Source organism: Esox lucius, chromosome 13 (assembly GCF_011004845.1).
Source record: "Esox lucius isolate fEsoLuc1 chromosome 13, fEsoLuc1.pri, whole genome shotgun sequence".
NCBI classification, from domain to species: domain Eukaryota; kingdom Metazoa; phylum Chordata; class Actinopteri; order Esociformes; family Esocidae; genus Esox; species Esox lucius.
Genome location: NC_047581.1, coordinates 34878936 through 34895214, shown reverse-complemented (window position 1 = coordinate 34895214; position 16279 = coordinate 34878936). Strand labels below are relative to the sequence as shown.

Sequence of the window (16279 nt, the reverse complement as noted above, 5' to 3'; positions counted from 1 at the left end):
CACACACAACAAAATGTAACATGCTTTTAGAAGAAGTAAATAAGGAGTGTTTTCCATGTTCAAAGAGCATTGTGTAATATTGCTCCTAATGATGTGCTTCCTTCCCTCTGTGGACACGCTCAATGATTCAGAGTCGTATTTATTTCTGTTCAATTATTTGTTTGGTTAATTGGACCCCTGCATGTTTGATGAAGAACAAGAGGAGAGTCTTGAGGGAAATATTGTATTCTGTTTGATCTGATATCTTAATTTTTCTGCTTATTTGCTTCTATAGTTCACAGACTCCACATTTGACAGAACAAATAAACTGTATTTAGTTGAAGCATCCATTTGGCTGCCTCCAACTGTGAAAAGAGCACAAGGTCATAGGAAAACACTGTAGATGATGATGTCTTTTATCTCTATCTACTAGGCAAGATGAGAAGATCTTCAAATCAAGGCCAACACTAACTGAACTCCAAACTAGACGCGCAATTTACATTTAAGCCTTCACATTTCAGTAAAGTATTCAACTAAGCAGACACCGGCCGTGGACGAGAAAGCCTCACACATTGAAAGTCCTGCTGAGAATGTAATGCTCTCCGACAAATCCAGATGGCATCAAGTGGTTGAACTGGGGTGTCAGCCGGGGCCAACCGTTTGTCCTTGGCCGGTTCTGTCCAGTGGAAGCTCCTACGCTACACCCCTTATTATGACCAGGCACTTGGGGTCACCTGCTATGGGCACTATCTCCTTCCAGCCGAGGAAAACAACCCTGCAAGACACTATTGGTCTAGAAGACAAAACGAGTGACAACAGACTATAAATACAGTGGATGCCCCTCCACAAACGACCTGTCACTCACCTGAGCCTCCTTCTGATTGGATTACATTAGATTCCACTGTATTGTCATTGAGCAAGTACAGTGCAACGAAATGCAGTTAGCTTCTCACCAGAAGTGCAAATAGAAGAGGGCGGACAATGCGTTTACGTATTTACAAGTATTAAGTGTCTGTATGTTACCAGTGGAATGTGTAGATGTGCACTGAAGGCAAATGCAGTACAAATGGCAATGCTAAATGTGCTGTTGAGGCTGTGTCTGTCTGTTGAGTGTGTGGGTCTGTGTGTGTGTGTGTAGCATCCTGTAGGGGCCAGTGTGTGTGTGTGGGTCTGTGTGTGTGTGTGTGTGTAGCATCCTGTAGGGGCCAGTGTGGGTGGGTGGGCGGTGTGTCTCGTGTTTTGTACTTCCTGTAACCACTCTAACTCCCCCAGCTTCCTCTTGGGCTGGGTCCCCCCCCCCACACACACACATCCCCCCCCCCCCCGGGCACTCCAAGCACTCCAGTGTCCTGTAACTGCTTTGTCTCATTTACAGACTGTGCTTTTGACAAGGAGCTGGAAACGATCCAGTAAGGTAATTGATGGCATGCAGACACCGGCACCACCTCTGTGGTCATGGGTTCTGACACCTCCCCGGGAGCCCCTCCCCCTTTATCAGTTCTCACCCCGCCATATTTTATTCTTCCACATACTGCAATATACACACGACCTGGAGTGAGTCGTGACTGGCTGGTGTACCGTGTCTGTAGTAATCAATACAGTTTGATCGGTAATCAATCACAGTACCGTGAACGCTTGTTGTAGGACCAGATGGGGTCATTTTATACTTTGTATGTTGTGGTTCTTTTTTGGGACCAACAGCTTAGTAATCTATGTTATAATATAGCTGTATAGTCACTTCAAATCTGCACTTCTGTGATTTCACAATGGTTATTACCAAACCTGTAAAATGGATATAAATGGGGCCTGTAATGGGATTTCTAATGCTTTGTGTTGAAACAGGAGACACAATTCATTAATAATAATTAACCATAACTGGCATTTATAATGCAGAGTTATAAATAAATATATTCTTATAAGCTATTTGCCCAGACTCTACTACACCGAGTGCAATATATTGCAGTTATATGGTGAGAAAATGAAATGACTTTTTCCCCACTGCATCATCATACATGGTTGTGAAGAAGATGGTTGGACAGCTGTTCTGACCACTGGGCCTAGACAGGCTCAACCTTGGGACCAGAACCACTGGTATTAGTTTGGTGATTGTAAATATTCCTGGGAATATTTTGATAGTTTTTTTTATGAAACTGGGAACAGGGAAAAAGAGGAGTTGTAAAGAAAGAAGACAGAGAGAGAGAGAGATAGGGCTTCTTTACATATGAGAGAGACAATAATGCGCTAGATGGACTTCTGCACACTAATTTCCATCGCGTTTGATTTTACCCAGGGATATTAGAGACGAACAACGCAGGATTGAGGAGAAACTGAGGGCTATCCATGCAGCGTGCACAGAAATGCGATACAGCTCAGAGACAATTGTCTTCACACCTGCAAAACTCCTGGTGGCTCTAACTATAATGGGGCACATGCTACCTTGGAATGTGTTGTCTCAAGCTATCGATATCTGCAAGATTGCACAACAAAATAATCTAGTATTCCTTGGGTATGTCTTGGAAAATGCATCATCATTTAAATAAGCCCTTAGTGAGAGAGAGAACGAGAGACAGAAAGGATGAGGGATGAGAAAGAGAGACAGAAAGGATGAGGGATGAGAAAGAGAGACAGAAAGGATGAGGGATGAGAACGAGAGACAGAAAGGATGAGGGATGAGAAAGAGAGACAGAAAGGATGAGGAATGAGAAAGAGAGACAGAAAGGATGAGGGATGAGAAAGAGAGACAGAAAGGATGAGGGATGGGTTGTCTGTCGGAGAGCCTGAGTGTGTGTGTGTGTGTACACTTTACTGGCTTGTCCAAGACTTGTTTATATGAGGACATCCAGCCTGCACATATCCTTTTGGTTTCCCATTGTGCATGTTCTCTCCATGTTTCTCATCATCACTGTCTTGTCATCTTCTCTCAGCGGGAGGCATGCTGGGCTTGGACCCGTGCATGTTGTACATGTCTGTGTCTGTGGTCTATGGCTGTTCGTGTGCCAAACTGAATGCCGTAGCTGGCCCCGGTGAGGATCGCCGCCTCGGGCTCCTGTGCCGTTTCCCACAACTCCCTCCCTCAGAGTTTTTCAGAGTCGTGCCGTTGCTCTTCAGGCATGTAGTTGAACACATCCAAGTAAAAGTTAAGTAAAAGAAACCTAGTTTGAGCGCGTGTCTCTGGTTGGAGCGGTGCTGACGTCCTGCTGTAATGCCCCCCCCCCCCCAACAAACCAACCCTTTGAAGCTCCAAACTGGGTCGTTCTGCCTGTGACTCGGGAATTATCTCCGGCGCTAACTATCTGGTGCACCTCCCCACCAAGGCACACTCCTCCTGGGTGTCTGCTTTACCCCTACCCCCCCCCCCCACCACCCCCCCCACACACACACACACTGTTATTTATATACCACCTCTTCTCCCTAATCAAGATGGTATGGTGCTGCTGGAATCAATACATGCTAACAATGCAAGAAGCGCCGTGGGACAATCAGAACATCCACGGAATCCACTTCCAGAAACCAGAAATCGCCCCTCTGTTTACTGATCTATGTTCTTAGTTCCCGGAGTTCACGTCTCCTAAATGCCTCGTTGTTCTGAAGGGGGGATTTTAAACCAACCGCCCTCGTATTGTCTGTCCCTGCTGACCTGCTCTCCGCTACGGGGTGTGCTATTGGGTCTAGTGACGGTGATTCCTTAGCGCTCGCCGTTAGCAGCGCACTAGTACGGTCTGGGAGGAGAGACTCTGCATGGGTGGTGCTCGCGCAGGGAGCCCGGCTCTCATTGTCTCACGTCTGCAGAATGGAAATGAAGAGGCTTCGTCTCCACATCAAAGCGCTTGTGCACCAGGGTTTGTTCAAAGTTTAATGAAATTCACTCCAAACAAAACATATGATAATGAGTCTCCTCCAAACGAGGCAGGGATACAATGAGATAACTTGTAGAGATGTGTTTGTTTGACAAATAAGTACCAACAGATTTATTTTTAGTTCCCCAGCACCCCTCCGCCCCCCCGTCCTTCCCTGCACCAGCTAGGAGACTCCTGTGGAGGTTAAATAAGCCTGTAAGCAATTAGGAAACAGTTAGAAAATGAGTTTTAAACTAAGGGGGGAGGAGCACCAATCTGACTGAATGCTGTCAGTGGTACAGCTCAGTGGATTCATTACGGTATGTTCTGCAGCTGCCGATGGCATCGACCCGGGCCCGTGTTCCTTCAGTTTCTCAGAGCGGGCCGATCCTGGAGGTATTGGTCTGTCCCATCCTTCGTCTTGTTGATGTGATAATACAAAGCTAAATGGATTCTGGTTCATCGGGTCACTACTGATTCATCGGGTCACCATGAGACCTGGGGCATGAGCATGTAGATGGGACGTTACAGGCGTCGGGAGGTGGATCTGAACCCAGATCAGCTTTCTAAATCGCTATGACTGAGTGATCCTGGGCATGTTGGACTAGTCCTGAACCAGGATCTGACTGTTTTACGTGACAGAGGGTTTGTTCCTTCGCCTGCGTCACTCTGTCTGGTCTCCGTGTGTTGTCTCGTTTGGTTTCATTGTGTCCACATATCTGACTCCATGTGTGTTTCTGTGGGTCTGCACAGAGGAAACAGATTAATTCTGTGTGTGTGTGTGTGTGCGTGTGTGTGTGTGTGTGTGTGTGTGTGTGTGCGTGTGTGTGTGTGTGTGCGTGCGCAGCAGCAGCAGCATCCCAGTATGCGCCTGTCAGATGTCCACCGGAAGGCCCAGCTGTGGAGGGGTATAGTCAGTATCAGTCTGATCGAGGCTCGTGACCTGCGACCTATGGATGCCAATGGCCTCAGCGACCCCTATGTCAAGTTCAGAATGGGCCATCAGAAATATAAGAGCAAGGTACCTCCCCCACTACACCCCACACCTAACTAAATATAAGAGCAAGGTACCTCCCCCACTACACCCCACACCTAACTAAATATAAGAGCAAGGTACCTCCCCCACTACACCCCACACCTAACTAAATATAAGAGCAAGGTACCTCCCCCACTACACCCCACACCTTCCCAACATCTTCCTTGCCACTTCCTGACCACTTCCTGTGTATGTTGTATGTTGTTGCAGGATCACATGTCATATGACATTAGTGACACACATAGAGTGTCATTGGGGAGCCCTTAGCACGCCCGCCCCCCTTCTATTATATGTGCTTCTTCTACAGAAGATTCCCAAGACGTTGAATCCCCAGTGGAGAGAGCAGTTTGACTTCCATCTCTATGAAGAGCATGGAGGCTTCATCGACATCACCGTCTGGGACAAAGACGCGGGCAAGAAGGACGACTTCATGGGAAGGTGGTTGTCTGACGGGGATGCTCTTTGATACACACGCGCACCACGCTTTTCATTTTTCTATCCGCAGCACCATCCCTCCCTCCCTCCCTCCCTCACCTCGGTTAGTGAGAGGGTCTGCTCTGTGAGCGTGTGTTTGTGCGTGCACGTCTCTGTGTGTGGATGTGTGTAAACGTTGTGTGAGTGTGTGTGTGTGTGTGTTTGTCTGAGAAGTCCTGGCTAAGTCTGAAAGACAGGAGGTTAATAGCTAGCCGAGCTGAGGAGATTGCAGGAACTGGTACTGCGATGGTCCACACCTCTTCCTGCAGAGCTAGTGTCCACAGCTCCTCAGTTGTAATTGGCTATTTCCCCCTCCCTAAATACCCATCTAGCGGAGTCCTGTTCCAGACCCTGGAATGTCCAAGTACCCCTCTGTTAAAGACCCACTGACAGGTTCATTAACACACACACACAGTCACACGCACATCCACACTCCCTCACACACAGACACACACACACACACACTCTCTCACACACACACAGACACAAACACACACACACACACACACTCCCTCACACACACAACCAGACACACACACAGACACACACATTAACACACACACACACACATTAACACACACACACACACATTAACACACACAGAAACACACACACGGACCCGATGAGCCTACCTGCTGTTCACGGACTGTCGTGACACTAGCCTGACTTCCCTGTCTTTAACTCTCTGTCTCCATCTCTCTCTGTCTCCATCTCTCTCTATCATTGTCCCCGTTCCTATTCCATCTCTGACTCTTTCTCCTTTTCACACTCTCTCACTGTCTCTCTCACTGTCTCTCTCACTGTCTCTCTCACTGTCTCTCTCCATCTCTCTCCATCTCTCTCGGTCTCCTCCTTCCTCTTTCCTATTCGTCCCACTAATATTGCACTGCACCCTTTATCTCCTGCTTGCTTTTAAGTGTTATTTTCTTCCTGCTGTCAGGGTCTCCGTGCGCCTGGATGTCTCTAATCAAACCGTGCGTGTTTGTGTGTGCGCGTGCACGCCTGTGTGTGTGTATGTCTTCCAGGTGTTCCATAGACCTGTCCCAGCTGAGTAAAGAGCACACTCATAAGCTGGACCTTCCGCTGGACGAGGGGGAGGGCGTGTTGGTTCTGTTGGTCACACTAACCGGGGTAGCGGCCGTGTCCATCTCGGACCTGTCGGTCAACATGCTGGACGACCCGCACGAGAGGCACCAGATACTGCAGAGATACGTGAGTAGGTTGCGTGCGTGTGTCCCATGTGTGAGGGTGGTGCCCCCGCGTGTGAGGGTGGTGCCCCCGCGTGTGAGGGTGGTGCCCCCGCGTGTGAGGGTGGTGCCCCCGCGTGTGAGGGTGGTGCCCCCGCGTGTGAGGGTGGTGCCCCCGCGTGTGAGGGTGGTGCCCCCGCGTGTGAGGGTGGTGCCCCCGCGTGTGAGGGTGGTGCCCCCGCGTGTGAGGGTGGTGCCCCCGCGTGTGAGGGTGGTGCCCCCGCGTGTGAGGGTGGTGCCCCCGCGTGTGAGGGTGGTGCCCCCGCGTGTGAGGGTGGTGCCCCCACGTGTCAGCTGTCAGCAGAGGTCTCTCAGGGCTCCCTCTAGTGGAGAGATGAGGTGTCAGCACTTTGTCACACACTCATGGGTTCTTTACCTTTTTTAACTGGGCCTGCGCATGACTAGATTCGTAAGCCTGCCGTTAGTATGCACACAGCAGTTATTGCATGGTCCAGAGAACCCAAGGCCTGTGGGTCCTGTTTGTTTTACCTGTGCCGGGTCCATTGTCGCCCCTTGGTGCAGATCTTGGATCAGCTTCTGCTCGACCCAATGCTAAACGGACCCATTTGTTGGGAATGTGCAAAAAAAAACGTTTCTACTATGCTGCTGCCGTGTCTGTCCGGCTTAGCCTTATGCCGGGGCAACCTGTCCGTGAAAATGGTTCTGACCCGGCTGAGAGGCTGGGAGCGCGGGTGATGACAGCATGTGGTAGAGAGGAGAAAAAGAAGGGGTTGAAAGTCTGAGGTAGAAGACGGACGGATGGTTTCTGTTGAATCTTATTGTCCTCTGCCTCCTCAGAGGGTCCAGGTCTGTGTCGTGTACCAAGTTCTCTGTTTCAAACCGTAATGTGGGGGGGGGGGGGGGGTGAATATTTAAATAATATGTTTGTGATGTGAGTCTCTCTGCGGGGTGTTCTTCTGGGTTACTGTTTATTTGTTTGCTTGTTTGTTTGTTTGTGTGTGTGTGTGTGCGCTTGCCTGTGTGTGTGTGTGTTTGAAAGGCCTGGTGCCTCTGTAAGGGAGCTCTGTGTGTTCCTGAGGCTCTCCGCGCGGCACAATACACTCTGCCTCTCCTTTGTCTTAGCCCTGTTAACCCTTCACTGGCTGTCACTGGCAGCCATCACCCCAGCACAAAGACAGACAGAGCCGTGCGTCTCTCTCCGTGACAGCCAGGCCAGGGGGCGCTCGTCACACATCCACGGCGTGTCGTTTCCGGTGACACCTGGTTTGTGCCCTGACTGAGGCCTGGAGTCGTGGCGTCGCGCACCACCGCGCTGCCCTTCACTGCAACCAGCACTGCGACGGTAGCAACCTACTTTGGCTGTTTGTTTGATGATATCCGAGCGTGCGTTTAAACTGTGCTCTAATTTAAGTTTGCAGTCCTGCCGCGTCGCGTGTTTGATCTGGGTGGAGCTCCGGTAGCAGAGCACTCCACAAGGCCAACGACGGGCGCGTGACCTACATTCAATGCTGACAGCTCATTGGCTGGCCACGCGAGCGCTCCTGGCGCTGCAGTGGCGTTCTGCACTCAGAGGGGGGAGCTCTAGGACCAGGACAGGCGGCTTACCTTTCTTCCTAGACACACTTAGAGCAGGGAGGGGAGTGTGTGGGAGTGTGTGATGGGGAGTTGGAGGTAGGGTTATGGCTGTGAAGGCAGGATGAAAAGAAAAGCTATTTCACCTTTTACAACTCCAGACCCATTTCTTTCCAGAGTGTAAATCTTCTGCCTCATTTTGTACCCGCTCGGTCTCTCTGTGTAGGTGCTGCTCTCTGTCTCCCCCTAAATGCCCCCACGCGCGGAGGATGGGCGGAGAGAAGGGGATGGATGGATGGGTGGGAAAATGGAGGTGGAGGGATCGAAAAGGTGGAGGGGTTGTCTGATTGAGCGGGATAGAAGGGTGTAGCGGTGAAGAGTGGGAAACGAGGGGTCAAAGGTGAAGTGATGGAGAAACGGAGGGCTGGAGAGTTGTTGGGGCGGTCAGATCAAGGGACGGAGGGGTGGAGGGCTGGACAGGGGGAGGAACAGAGTGGTGGAAGGGCGGAGAATTGAGAGGTGGAGAAGCGTTGGGCGTTGTTTGGGTGGTTTGGTTTGAAGAGTAATGACGTACCTTAGCGTGTTCTGTTTTCTCCTGGCTGACCTCGAACTCTTAAAAGGAGGCAACAGAGCAGCGATCGACTAACGATGTAGCGTACCACCCAATGAACAATAGAGAGTTAGTGTGTGAGTGTGAGCGGGCCTGCGGTCAGTGACTGCCTCAGCGTGTCTGTGCGCTAGGAAAAACTCCCTAAGATGTTTGTGAGTGTGTGTATTAGGATGTGTGTGTGTGCCTGTGTGTGTGTGTGTGTGTGTGAACCACGGCTCAGGCAAATGTATTCCCTGATATCATCAGTATGGAATCAGCTGTCTAGCAGTCGGCCGTACAAAGCACCCGCTAGTGCTAATCACTGTCACCTCTCCTGCGCCGCAGCCCCCCCCCCCCCCCCCCCACCACCCAGCATCCAACCAACTAACCATTCAGGGAAGGCGGTTGAGTGGGGGGGGGGGGGGTACCCTAGCCCTGCGTTGTCATCATCATAGTGCCCGGGCTTTGAAGCGCAGATGCTAGCTCCTTAAAAACGTATAGACGAGGAACGAACGCAATTAAATCCCTCCGCCCCAGCCCCTCGCCAGCGGGCCCGGCCCAACGTCATTAACGCGGCGCGCACATATCAGATGACTTTCAGCTGGCTGGAGGAGTGAGGCGGAGGGAGGGGCACATGCTTGTTCTGTTGAACCGTGCTAATGGCATGGCAACAGTGTGCCGTTTAAAGTGCTCTCCCGAGGTCAGCGTGCAATCGTAGGCGCCTCCCCCCACCCCGCCTCCAGTGAGGGGAGCTGATAATGCACACCTGAGAGCCGATTCCGGAGGCGTCGGATTTCTCCAAGTCCATTTTCTCATCCTATAGGCTCATTGTGATGTGTCTATTATCGCCCGGCTCTAGCATTTCCGTCGGCGGTTGTGGGTTTGTTGAAGAGCGTAGGGAAGAAGGTGGCTGGCTGTGTCTGCGTCGGCCCGTTATTTCTCTGCAATAGGTGTGGCGGCCATTGTGTTTATTGTGGCTGGTCCTGAGAAGAAGGACTGACAAGAGTGCTGTCTTTCTATGTGAGCTGTTCTATCTGCTTTTGTTCTATATGAGCTGTTCTATCTGTTGTCTTTCTATGTGAGCTGTTCTATCTGCTTTTGTTCTATATGAGCTGTTCTATCTATTGTCTTTCTACGTGAGCTGTTCTATCCACTGGAGGAGGCCTTGTGTTCACTTACTGTCTCTTAATTTAGTTTTTTTCCCCTACAGTACAGACACTCCTCGTCTCCTCACTCTCTGGAAGATTTACTTTGTTACGTCTGAATGATACGTGTGTCTGCATTTCTGTCTGCCTTCGCAGACCATGTGTTTTCCTTGTAGCCTGAAACGTAGGTAACTAGCAGAGACGCCTGGACGTGAATGTGCCGACCACTGCTCCCACCCACCACTCACCTTTGTGGAGGCGAGGCTGGTGGACGGGAGCGGTTGGATTTATGCATGCTAATGGTGGAGGAGGACCTGGGTAATGGGCCTTAATGGGCCTGGCGGGCGGGGTGGGGGGTGGACGCCGACACTGACCTGTCCTCAAGTGGTGCCACTCCACTCCACCGGTCCCTCCACCCCCCATAAGTCACCCCATCACCGACAGCGAGGGGAGAGGGGTGGGACCAGGAGAGGACGAGGTGGAGGGAGAGGACAATCCGGAGGAGGGAGGAAGCTGTTAGCATTCCGTTTTTATTATGACATTTCACAGTCATCCGATTTAATGTCCTCTGACCGGGGTTGTCCAGCCAGCAGACGCTGAGGATGAAATGTTATTTGGAGCGTTGATAAAAGGTGAGGCGCCTCCGAGATGACAGCGAGTCATAAGGCCCGGGACGCTGACATTCATTTTCTCCACAACAGAGATGGAATAAGACGTCACGGTGACAAGCTGTCAATCAAGCCGGGGCCCCGCCATATAACCAGGCCTTTCCTTCTCCCCACCCCTCACCCCAGTCCTCACCCCAGCCCTCACCCCCACACACCCCTCCTCCCATACCGCTGCCTGCCGGGGAGAGGGAGTCTTGTCAGCCTGGTAGCTGTTGGAGGGTGGGAAAATATATTCTACAGCCTTTCATTAAAAAAATAAAGAGGCCTCATCTCCTGAGCTTTTCAATCTATCTGCCTGTCTATTGAGAGGGCCTGAAAAGGCAGCCGCGCAAATCAGAAATTCCTCTGCTATGGAAATGTTCCGGCTTCACAAATCAGCCATGTTTTTTTTTTTAGGCAATCCCCAATAATCACAAATAACAAGCTGTCGTATCTTCAGAGAAATCATGTATTAAACTTATGTGGAAAGGGTTTTTTCTCTCCTTCCTCTCCTTCCTCTCCTCTCATCTTCTTTCTAAGGCTTTTCGACAATAATATCGCTGGAAACAGGCAGAGGCTGACAGAGTTTATAATAAATTAAGTCTGTAGCCTGGCCCTGACTCTGAAATTTAAATTATAATTACTCCTCTGGGTATGTAAGGGAGTTGTTGCCAGAGAGAGAAATAAATTGAAGTGAAGTGCGTTTTCACTGCTTTTAAGACACGCCAGCATGGCTCTCAGAACGGCCTCAATAAAGGTTGGTGTGTGTGTGTGTGTGTGTGCGTGTGCGTGCAATTGCACCTCTTCAGCTCTTCTCTCCATTTCGGCACTGTGTGCCGCGTACTGTCCGTCGTGTCCTGTCTCCTATCTGACCCGCGCCAAGAGACAGGCCGTCTGCTGTTTACACGGGCATGTGGGTTGTTACAGAGTGTTGAAAAAGGTCACGCGACAGGGGACTGCCGCTGAATGACCAAGCTGGTTCACAGAGCAGTAACCTTTCACTTCCTGTGCTCTATATACTTGGGACCACAAACCCTGTAGATAGTGCAGGTGTGTGTGTGTGTGTGTGTGACTACACCTCTATGACCAATAGATATGTGAAGGAGCCCACTAACTATCCCATCACTGCCAGATCCCAGTCATGCCTCACTGGAGGTGTCTGAGCTCAGCAATATCTCTATTATCAGTAAATAGCATGTGTGTTTCCTTTCCTTCTAACATCTAGATTGTTCTCTCCCCCTCTCCCCCTCTCCCTCTCTCCCCCTCTCCCTCTCTCCCTCTCTCCCCCTCTCCTTCTCTCTGTGAATCACCGGCACAAAACAGTAATGGAGTCCTTCAGGATCATAGCACCGGTCTGTTGATCTAAAAAAAAAGTGCAAGCGTTGAAAGACAAAGAAGGTCCACTAGGCTGACAAGGAAATTTAAGGACATTTAAAAGTGTCATCGGTCAACTGGTTAGGCTGTTACCCACGGTCTAATATGCTCAATGTACACTGCCCCCCCCCCCCACACACACACACACACTGACCTCTGACCTCTGATCTACAGGGTATTCTGAGGTCGTTCCACAACCTGAAGGATGTGGGTGTGGTCCAAGTGAAGGTCATCAGAGCGGAGGGGCTGATGGCAGCGGACGTCACGGGTGAGCAACTAAATCCCCTCAATTAACGGTCCCACTACCTTTCTGTCGCTGTCCACAGAACAGTACGTCTTAGTTAGGACCACGTTTAGCACGACGTTCGAAATTAATATGGGGGGGAAGCTAGTTTCATTTGAATATTTCTATTGAATACTTGTTTCTCCGTTCATTCTTACTTTTAATGAGGTCTACAGTGGACAGCCATGCTTTTCCGCTCCTCACAGCAGTGTTATCTGGTGCAGAGGGAGTGTGGGGGAGTTAATTTGGCCTTATTCAGGGGAGAGGACACACATTAGCAGATAGAGCGGCGCTCCTTCATTTCCTCTTTGGAGATAGTGGAGCTGCGGGAGCACGGGGCTAATGCCCTGCCTTTGTGTTTCTTCACACCAGAGAAACAAATGGAAATTCCCTGTGCTATGTACTGCTGACCTCAATACGGAACTCATTGCTCAGTCCGGATTTAGTTTTACTGGGTGTATCCTACTGTAAAGTATTCAGGCACTTTTTAGACCAGAACTTAACTGCGGAAATACTGTATCTTTTGGTGTGTTGTCAATTCTCCCTCTGGGTCTCGACAAGAGTTTCTCGTGTAATGATGGACAAATGTGGACTATGATAGTGAAGTACATAGGCTGGATATCAGACCAATTAGTTCTGCTGAAGTAGAAAGCGTCAGATGTCCTCCGAGTGAAGTTGCGGATTCTCTGGTCCAATGACAGGCCAATGTAGACTGGAGAGACTCCTGGTGGAGAGAGAGATCCTGTCAGGTATCATGATTATATCGTCTCTCTCCTCTCTTTCTGTCTCTCTTCTCCCTCTGTCCCCTACTTTTTCTGCCCTCTCTCTTTTTCTCTCTGCCTCTCTCCTCTCCATCTCTCCTCTCGTTCTGTCAGGTTGTTCACTTCACATTGTAAGGCCCACCGACCTCTCCTCACATGGTACAATCCCTCCGCTAATCCAGCCATCACAGACTGCTCAGCCTGTCGATGTGTGTTTGTGTGTTCCCAAGGCTTATGAGGTCCGATTAACCAGTGGCATCACACACACACACATACACATACACTCAGAGACACAATGCCTTATTTAGGAGGTCCTTTAAGGATCCTCACCTTCACCACATCCAGGCTCCTTCACATCCAGTGTGTGAGAGGTGTCAGGAGCAAGGTAGCCAGCCACGGAGAAACACGTTTTAATAGTGACCGAGATACAACAAACCTTTTAATTGTGACAGAGATACAATACACGTTTTAACAGTGATAGAGATACAACACACGTTTTAACAGTGTCAGAGATACAACACATGTTTTAATAGTGATAGAGATACAACACATGTTTTAATAGTGATAGAGATACAACACACGTTTTAACAGTGTCAGAGATACAACACATGTTTTAATAGTGATAGAGATACAACACATGTTTTAACAGTGTCAGAGATACAACACACGTTTTAACAGTGTCAGAGATACAACACATGTTTTAATAGTGATAGAGATACAACACACGTTTTTACAGTGTCAGAGATACAACACATGTTTTAACAGTGTCAGAGATACAACACATGTTTTAATAGTGATAGAGATACAACACATGTTTTAATAGTGATAGAGATACAACACATGTTTTAACAGTGTCAGAGATACAACACATGTTTTAATAGTGATAGAGATACAACACATGTTTTAACAGTGTCAGAGATACAACACATGTTTTAACAGTGTCAGAGATACAACACATGTTTTAATAGTGTCAGAGATACAACACATGTTTTAACAGTGTCAGAGATACAACACATGTTTTAACAGTGTCAGAGATACAACACATGTTTTAACAGTGTCAGAGATACAACACATGTTTTAACAGTGTCAGAGATACAACACATGTTTTAATAGTGATAGAGATACAACACATGTTTTAACAGTGTCAGAGATACAACACATGTTTTAACAGTGTCAGAGATACAACACATGTTTTAACAGTGTCAGAGATACAACACATGTTTTAATAGTGATAGAGATACAACACATGTTTTAACAGTGTCAGAGATACAACACACGTTTTAACAGTGTCAGAGATACAACACATGTTTTAACAGTGTCAGAGATACAACACATGTTTTAACAGTGTCAGAGATACAACACACGTTTTAACAGTGTCAGAGATACAACACATGTTTTAACAGTGTCAGAGATACAACACACGTTTTAATAGTGACAGAGATACAACACATGTTTTAATAGTGACAGAGATACAACACATGTTTTAATAGTGACAGAGATACAACACATGTTTTAATAGTGACAGAGATACAACACATGTTTTAACAGTGTCAGAGATACAACACATGTTTTAACAGTGTCAGAGATACAACACACGTTTTAATAGTGACAGAGATACAACACATGTTTTAATAGTGACAGAGATACAACACATGTTTTAATAGTGACAGAGATACAACACATGTTTTAATAGTGACAGAGATACAACACATGTTTTAACAGTGTCAGAGATACAACACATGTTTTAACAGTGTCAGAGATACAACACACGTTTTAACAGTGTCAGAGATACAACACACGTTTTAACAGTGTCAGAGATACAACACACGTTTTAATAGTGACAGAGATACAACACATGTTTTAATAGTGACAGAGATACAACACATGTTTTAATAGTGACAGAGATACAACACATGTTTTAATAGTGACAGAGATACAACACATGTTTTAATAGTGGCATTATACAACAACACACATTTTAATCCCCCTGCCTGTCTGTATGTGAACCCCATCGCTGTCTCTAATTGTGGCGTTTATATGAAGTACCTCAGCTACAGCCCAGGAGAATAACTCAAAATAGTGTCTAAAACCAACAATTCCATTTGATGAGGTGCTGTTATCTGTGTAAGTGCCTTCTGTATGTCCTCAGCCTTCTGTATGTCCTCAGCCTTCTGTACGGCCTCAGATCTGCTCATTGGAAGGGACATGCGCGACAATTCACCTCATCCATACTAGCAAAAGTATTTTTACATCTGTGAAATATGTCTGAAACTGGGCCTGAGGCCTTATATTACACTTTAGTAATGAATATATCTACAGTCTTGCATGCCTATATTTTCTTTACTTAGTTATGATTAAAATATTTTTCATAACTAAGTAAAATATTTCTATAAAATATATACAAAGGAACCCAAACCTTAGTGCTGGAAGACGACAACATAACCTCTGTTCTACCAAGTTCCTAAACCTAATTGCTGCCTGACATAAGTCTGAAGCTGTGGGCGTGAACCCTGCCTTTACATGGGAAACACAGGGAGGAGCTCTGTGTGGCCGTATACCTGGGACCGTCAAAGGATTCCTCAAACTGAAGCGTGTAATTCGCTCGGACAATCGCCTCTGGTGCTCCCCAGAAAGGTGAAGGTTCATCACTAGTGACAACCGCTCATCTTAACCATGCATATTATTAAAGGAGCAGTCTTTTAGAGAGACATTTTTCAATCAATTTCAGTCATGATATTTTTTCCTTATTTATTTTCATTGTGTAAGGTGTATTGTCATTTTTTAATAATGCTTTTGGAAATACAGCTCCGAAAAAAATTTAAAAGACCACTGAACTTTTTTCTCTCCCTTACAAAAAAGCTGAAAAGGAAAGTTTCAATTTGCAGTGGTCTCTTAATTTTAACCCTTCAGTTCCTCACTCAAAACCTTCCTTCCTGAATTTTTGGAAAGGAAATTAGAAGGTGCAGTGGTCTTTTCATTTTTTCCGGAGCTGTATGTGTGTTTTATAGCATTATCATTTTTCACAGAAATTGTTAATATGTTTTTAATTGATAATATTGACTGGTCACATTTTAAATCATATTATATTCTAAATGTAAAGACATTATAAGTTGGCAGGGAATAATTCCATGTACAATGTGGTTGAATTGTAGGATTGAGTGTCAATATCAGCTTGAAACTCACCCCCAGATCAATACATGCTAATTGACATGAGGCTTCACCCACTGCTCTGCGTTGATGACAGGGACTTTTGTTTAGCCCCCACTAAATGTCTAGCCCCAACATTATATGCAAAAACTCCCAGGAATCTATGAAGCTATACCCCATGCGCCGCATCAACAGGGAATTGATGCATGAACCCAAATTCAACCTCGC

General features: G+C 47.6%; 1 protein-coding gene across 11 annotated transcripts in view; it reads left to right on the top strand.

Annotated features, from left to right (window-relative positions):
* Window positions 1–16279, top strand: part of mctp1a (multiple C2 domains, transmembrane 1a) — a 149739-nt gene that overhangs the window by 77380 nt on the left and 56080 nt on the right. For 8 of the 11 annotated variants that reach the window (XR_004576672.1, XM_034296303.1, XM_034296302.1 and 5 more), the window contains exons 6-10: window positions 1355–1393; window positions 4663–4836; window positions 5159–5289; window positions 6351–6537; window positions 12035–12128. Coding sequence is in view for 10 of the 11 variants with exons in the window: in XM_034296303.1 (XP_034152194.1) it covers window positions 1355–1393; window positions 4663–4836; window positions 5159–5289; window positions 6351–6537; window positions 12035–12128 (625 nt within the window). In the remaining variant the exon portion in view is untranslated. The remainder of the gene's footprint in view (window positions 1–1354; window positions 1394–4662; window positions 4837–5158; window positions 5290–6350; window positions 6538–12034; window positions 12129–16279) is intronic. The other 3 variants (XM_034296299.1, XM_034296307.1, XM_034296300.1) reach the window with 2 other exon arrangements.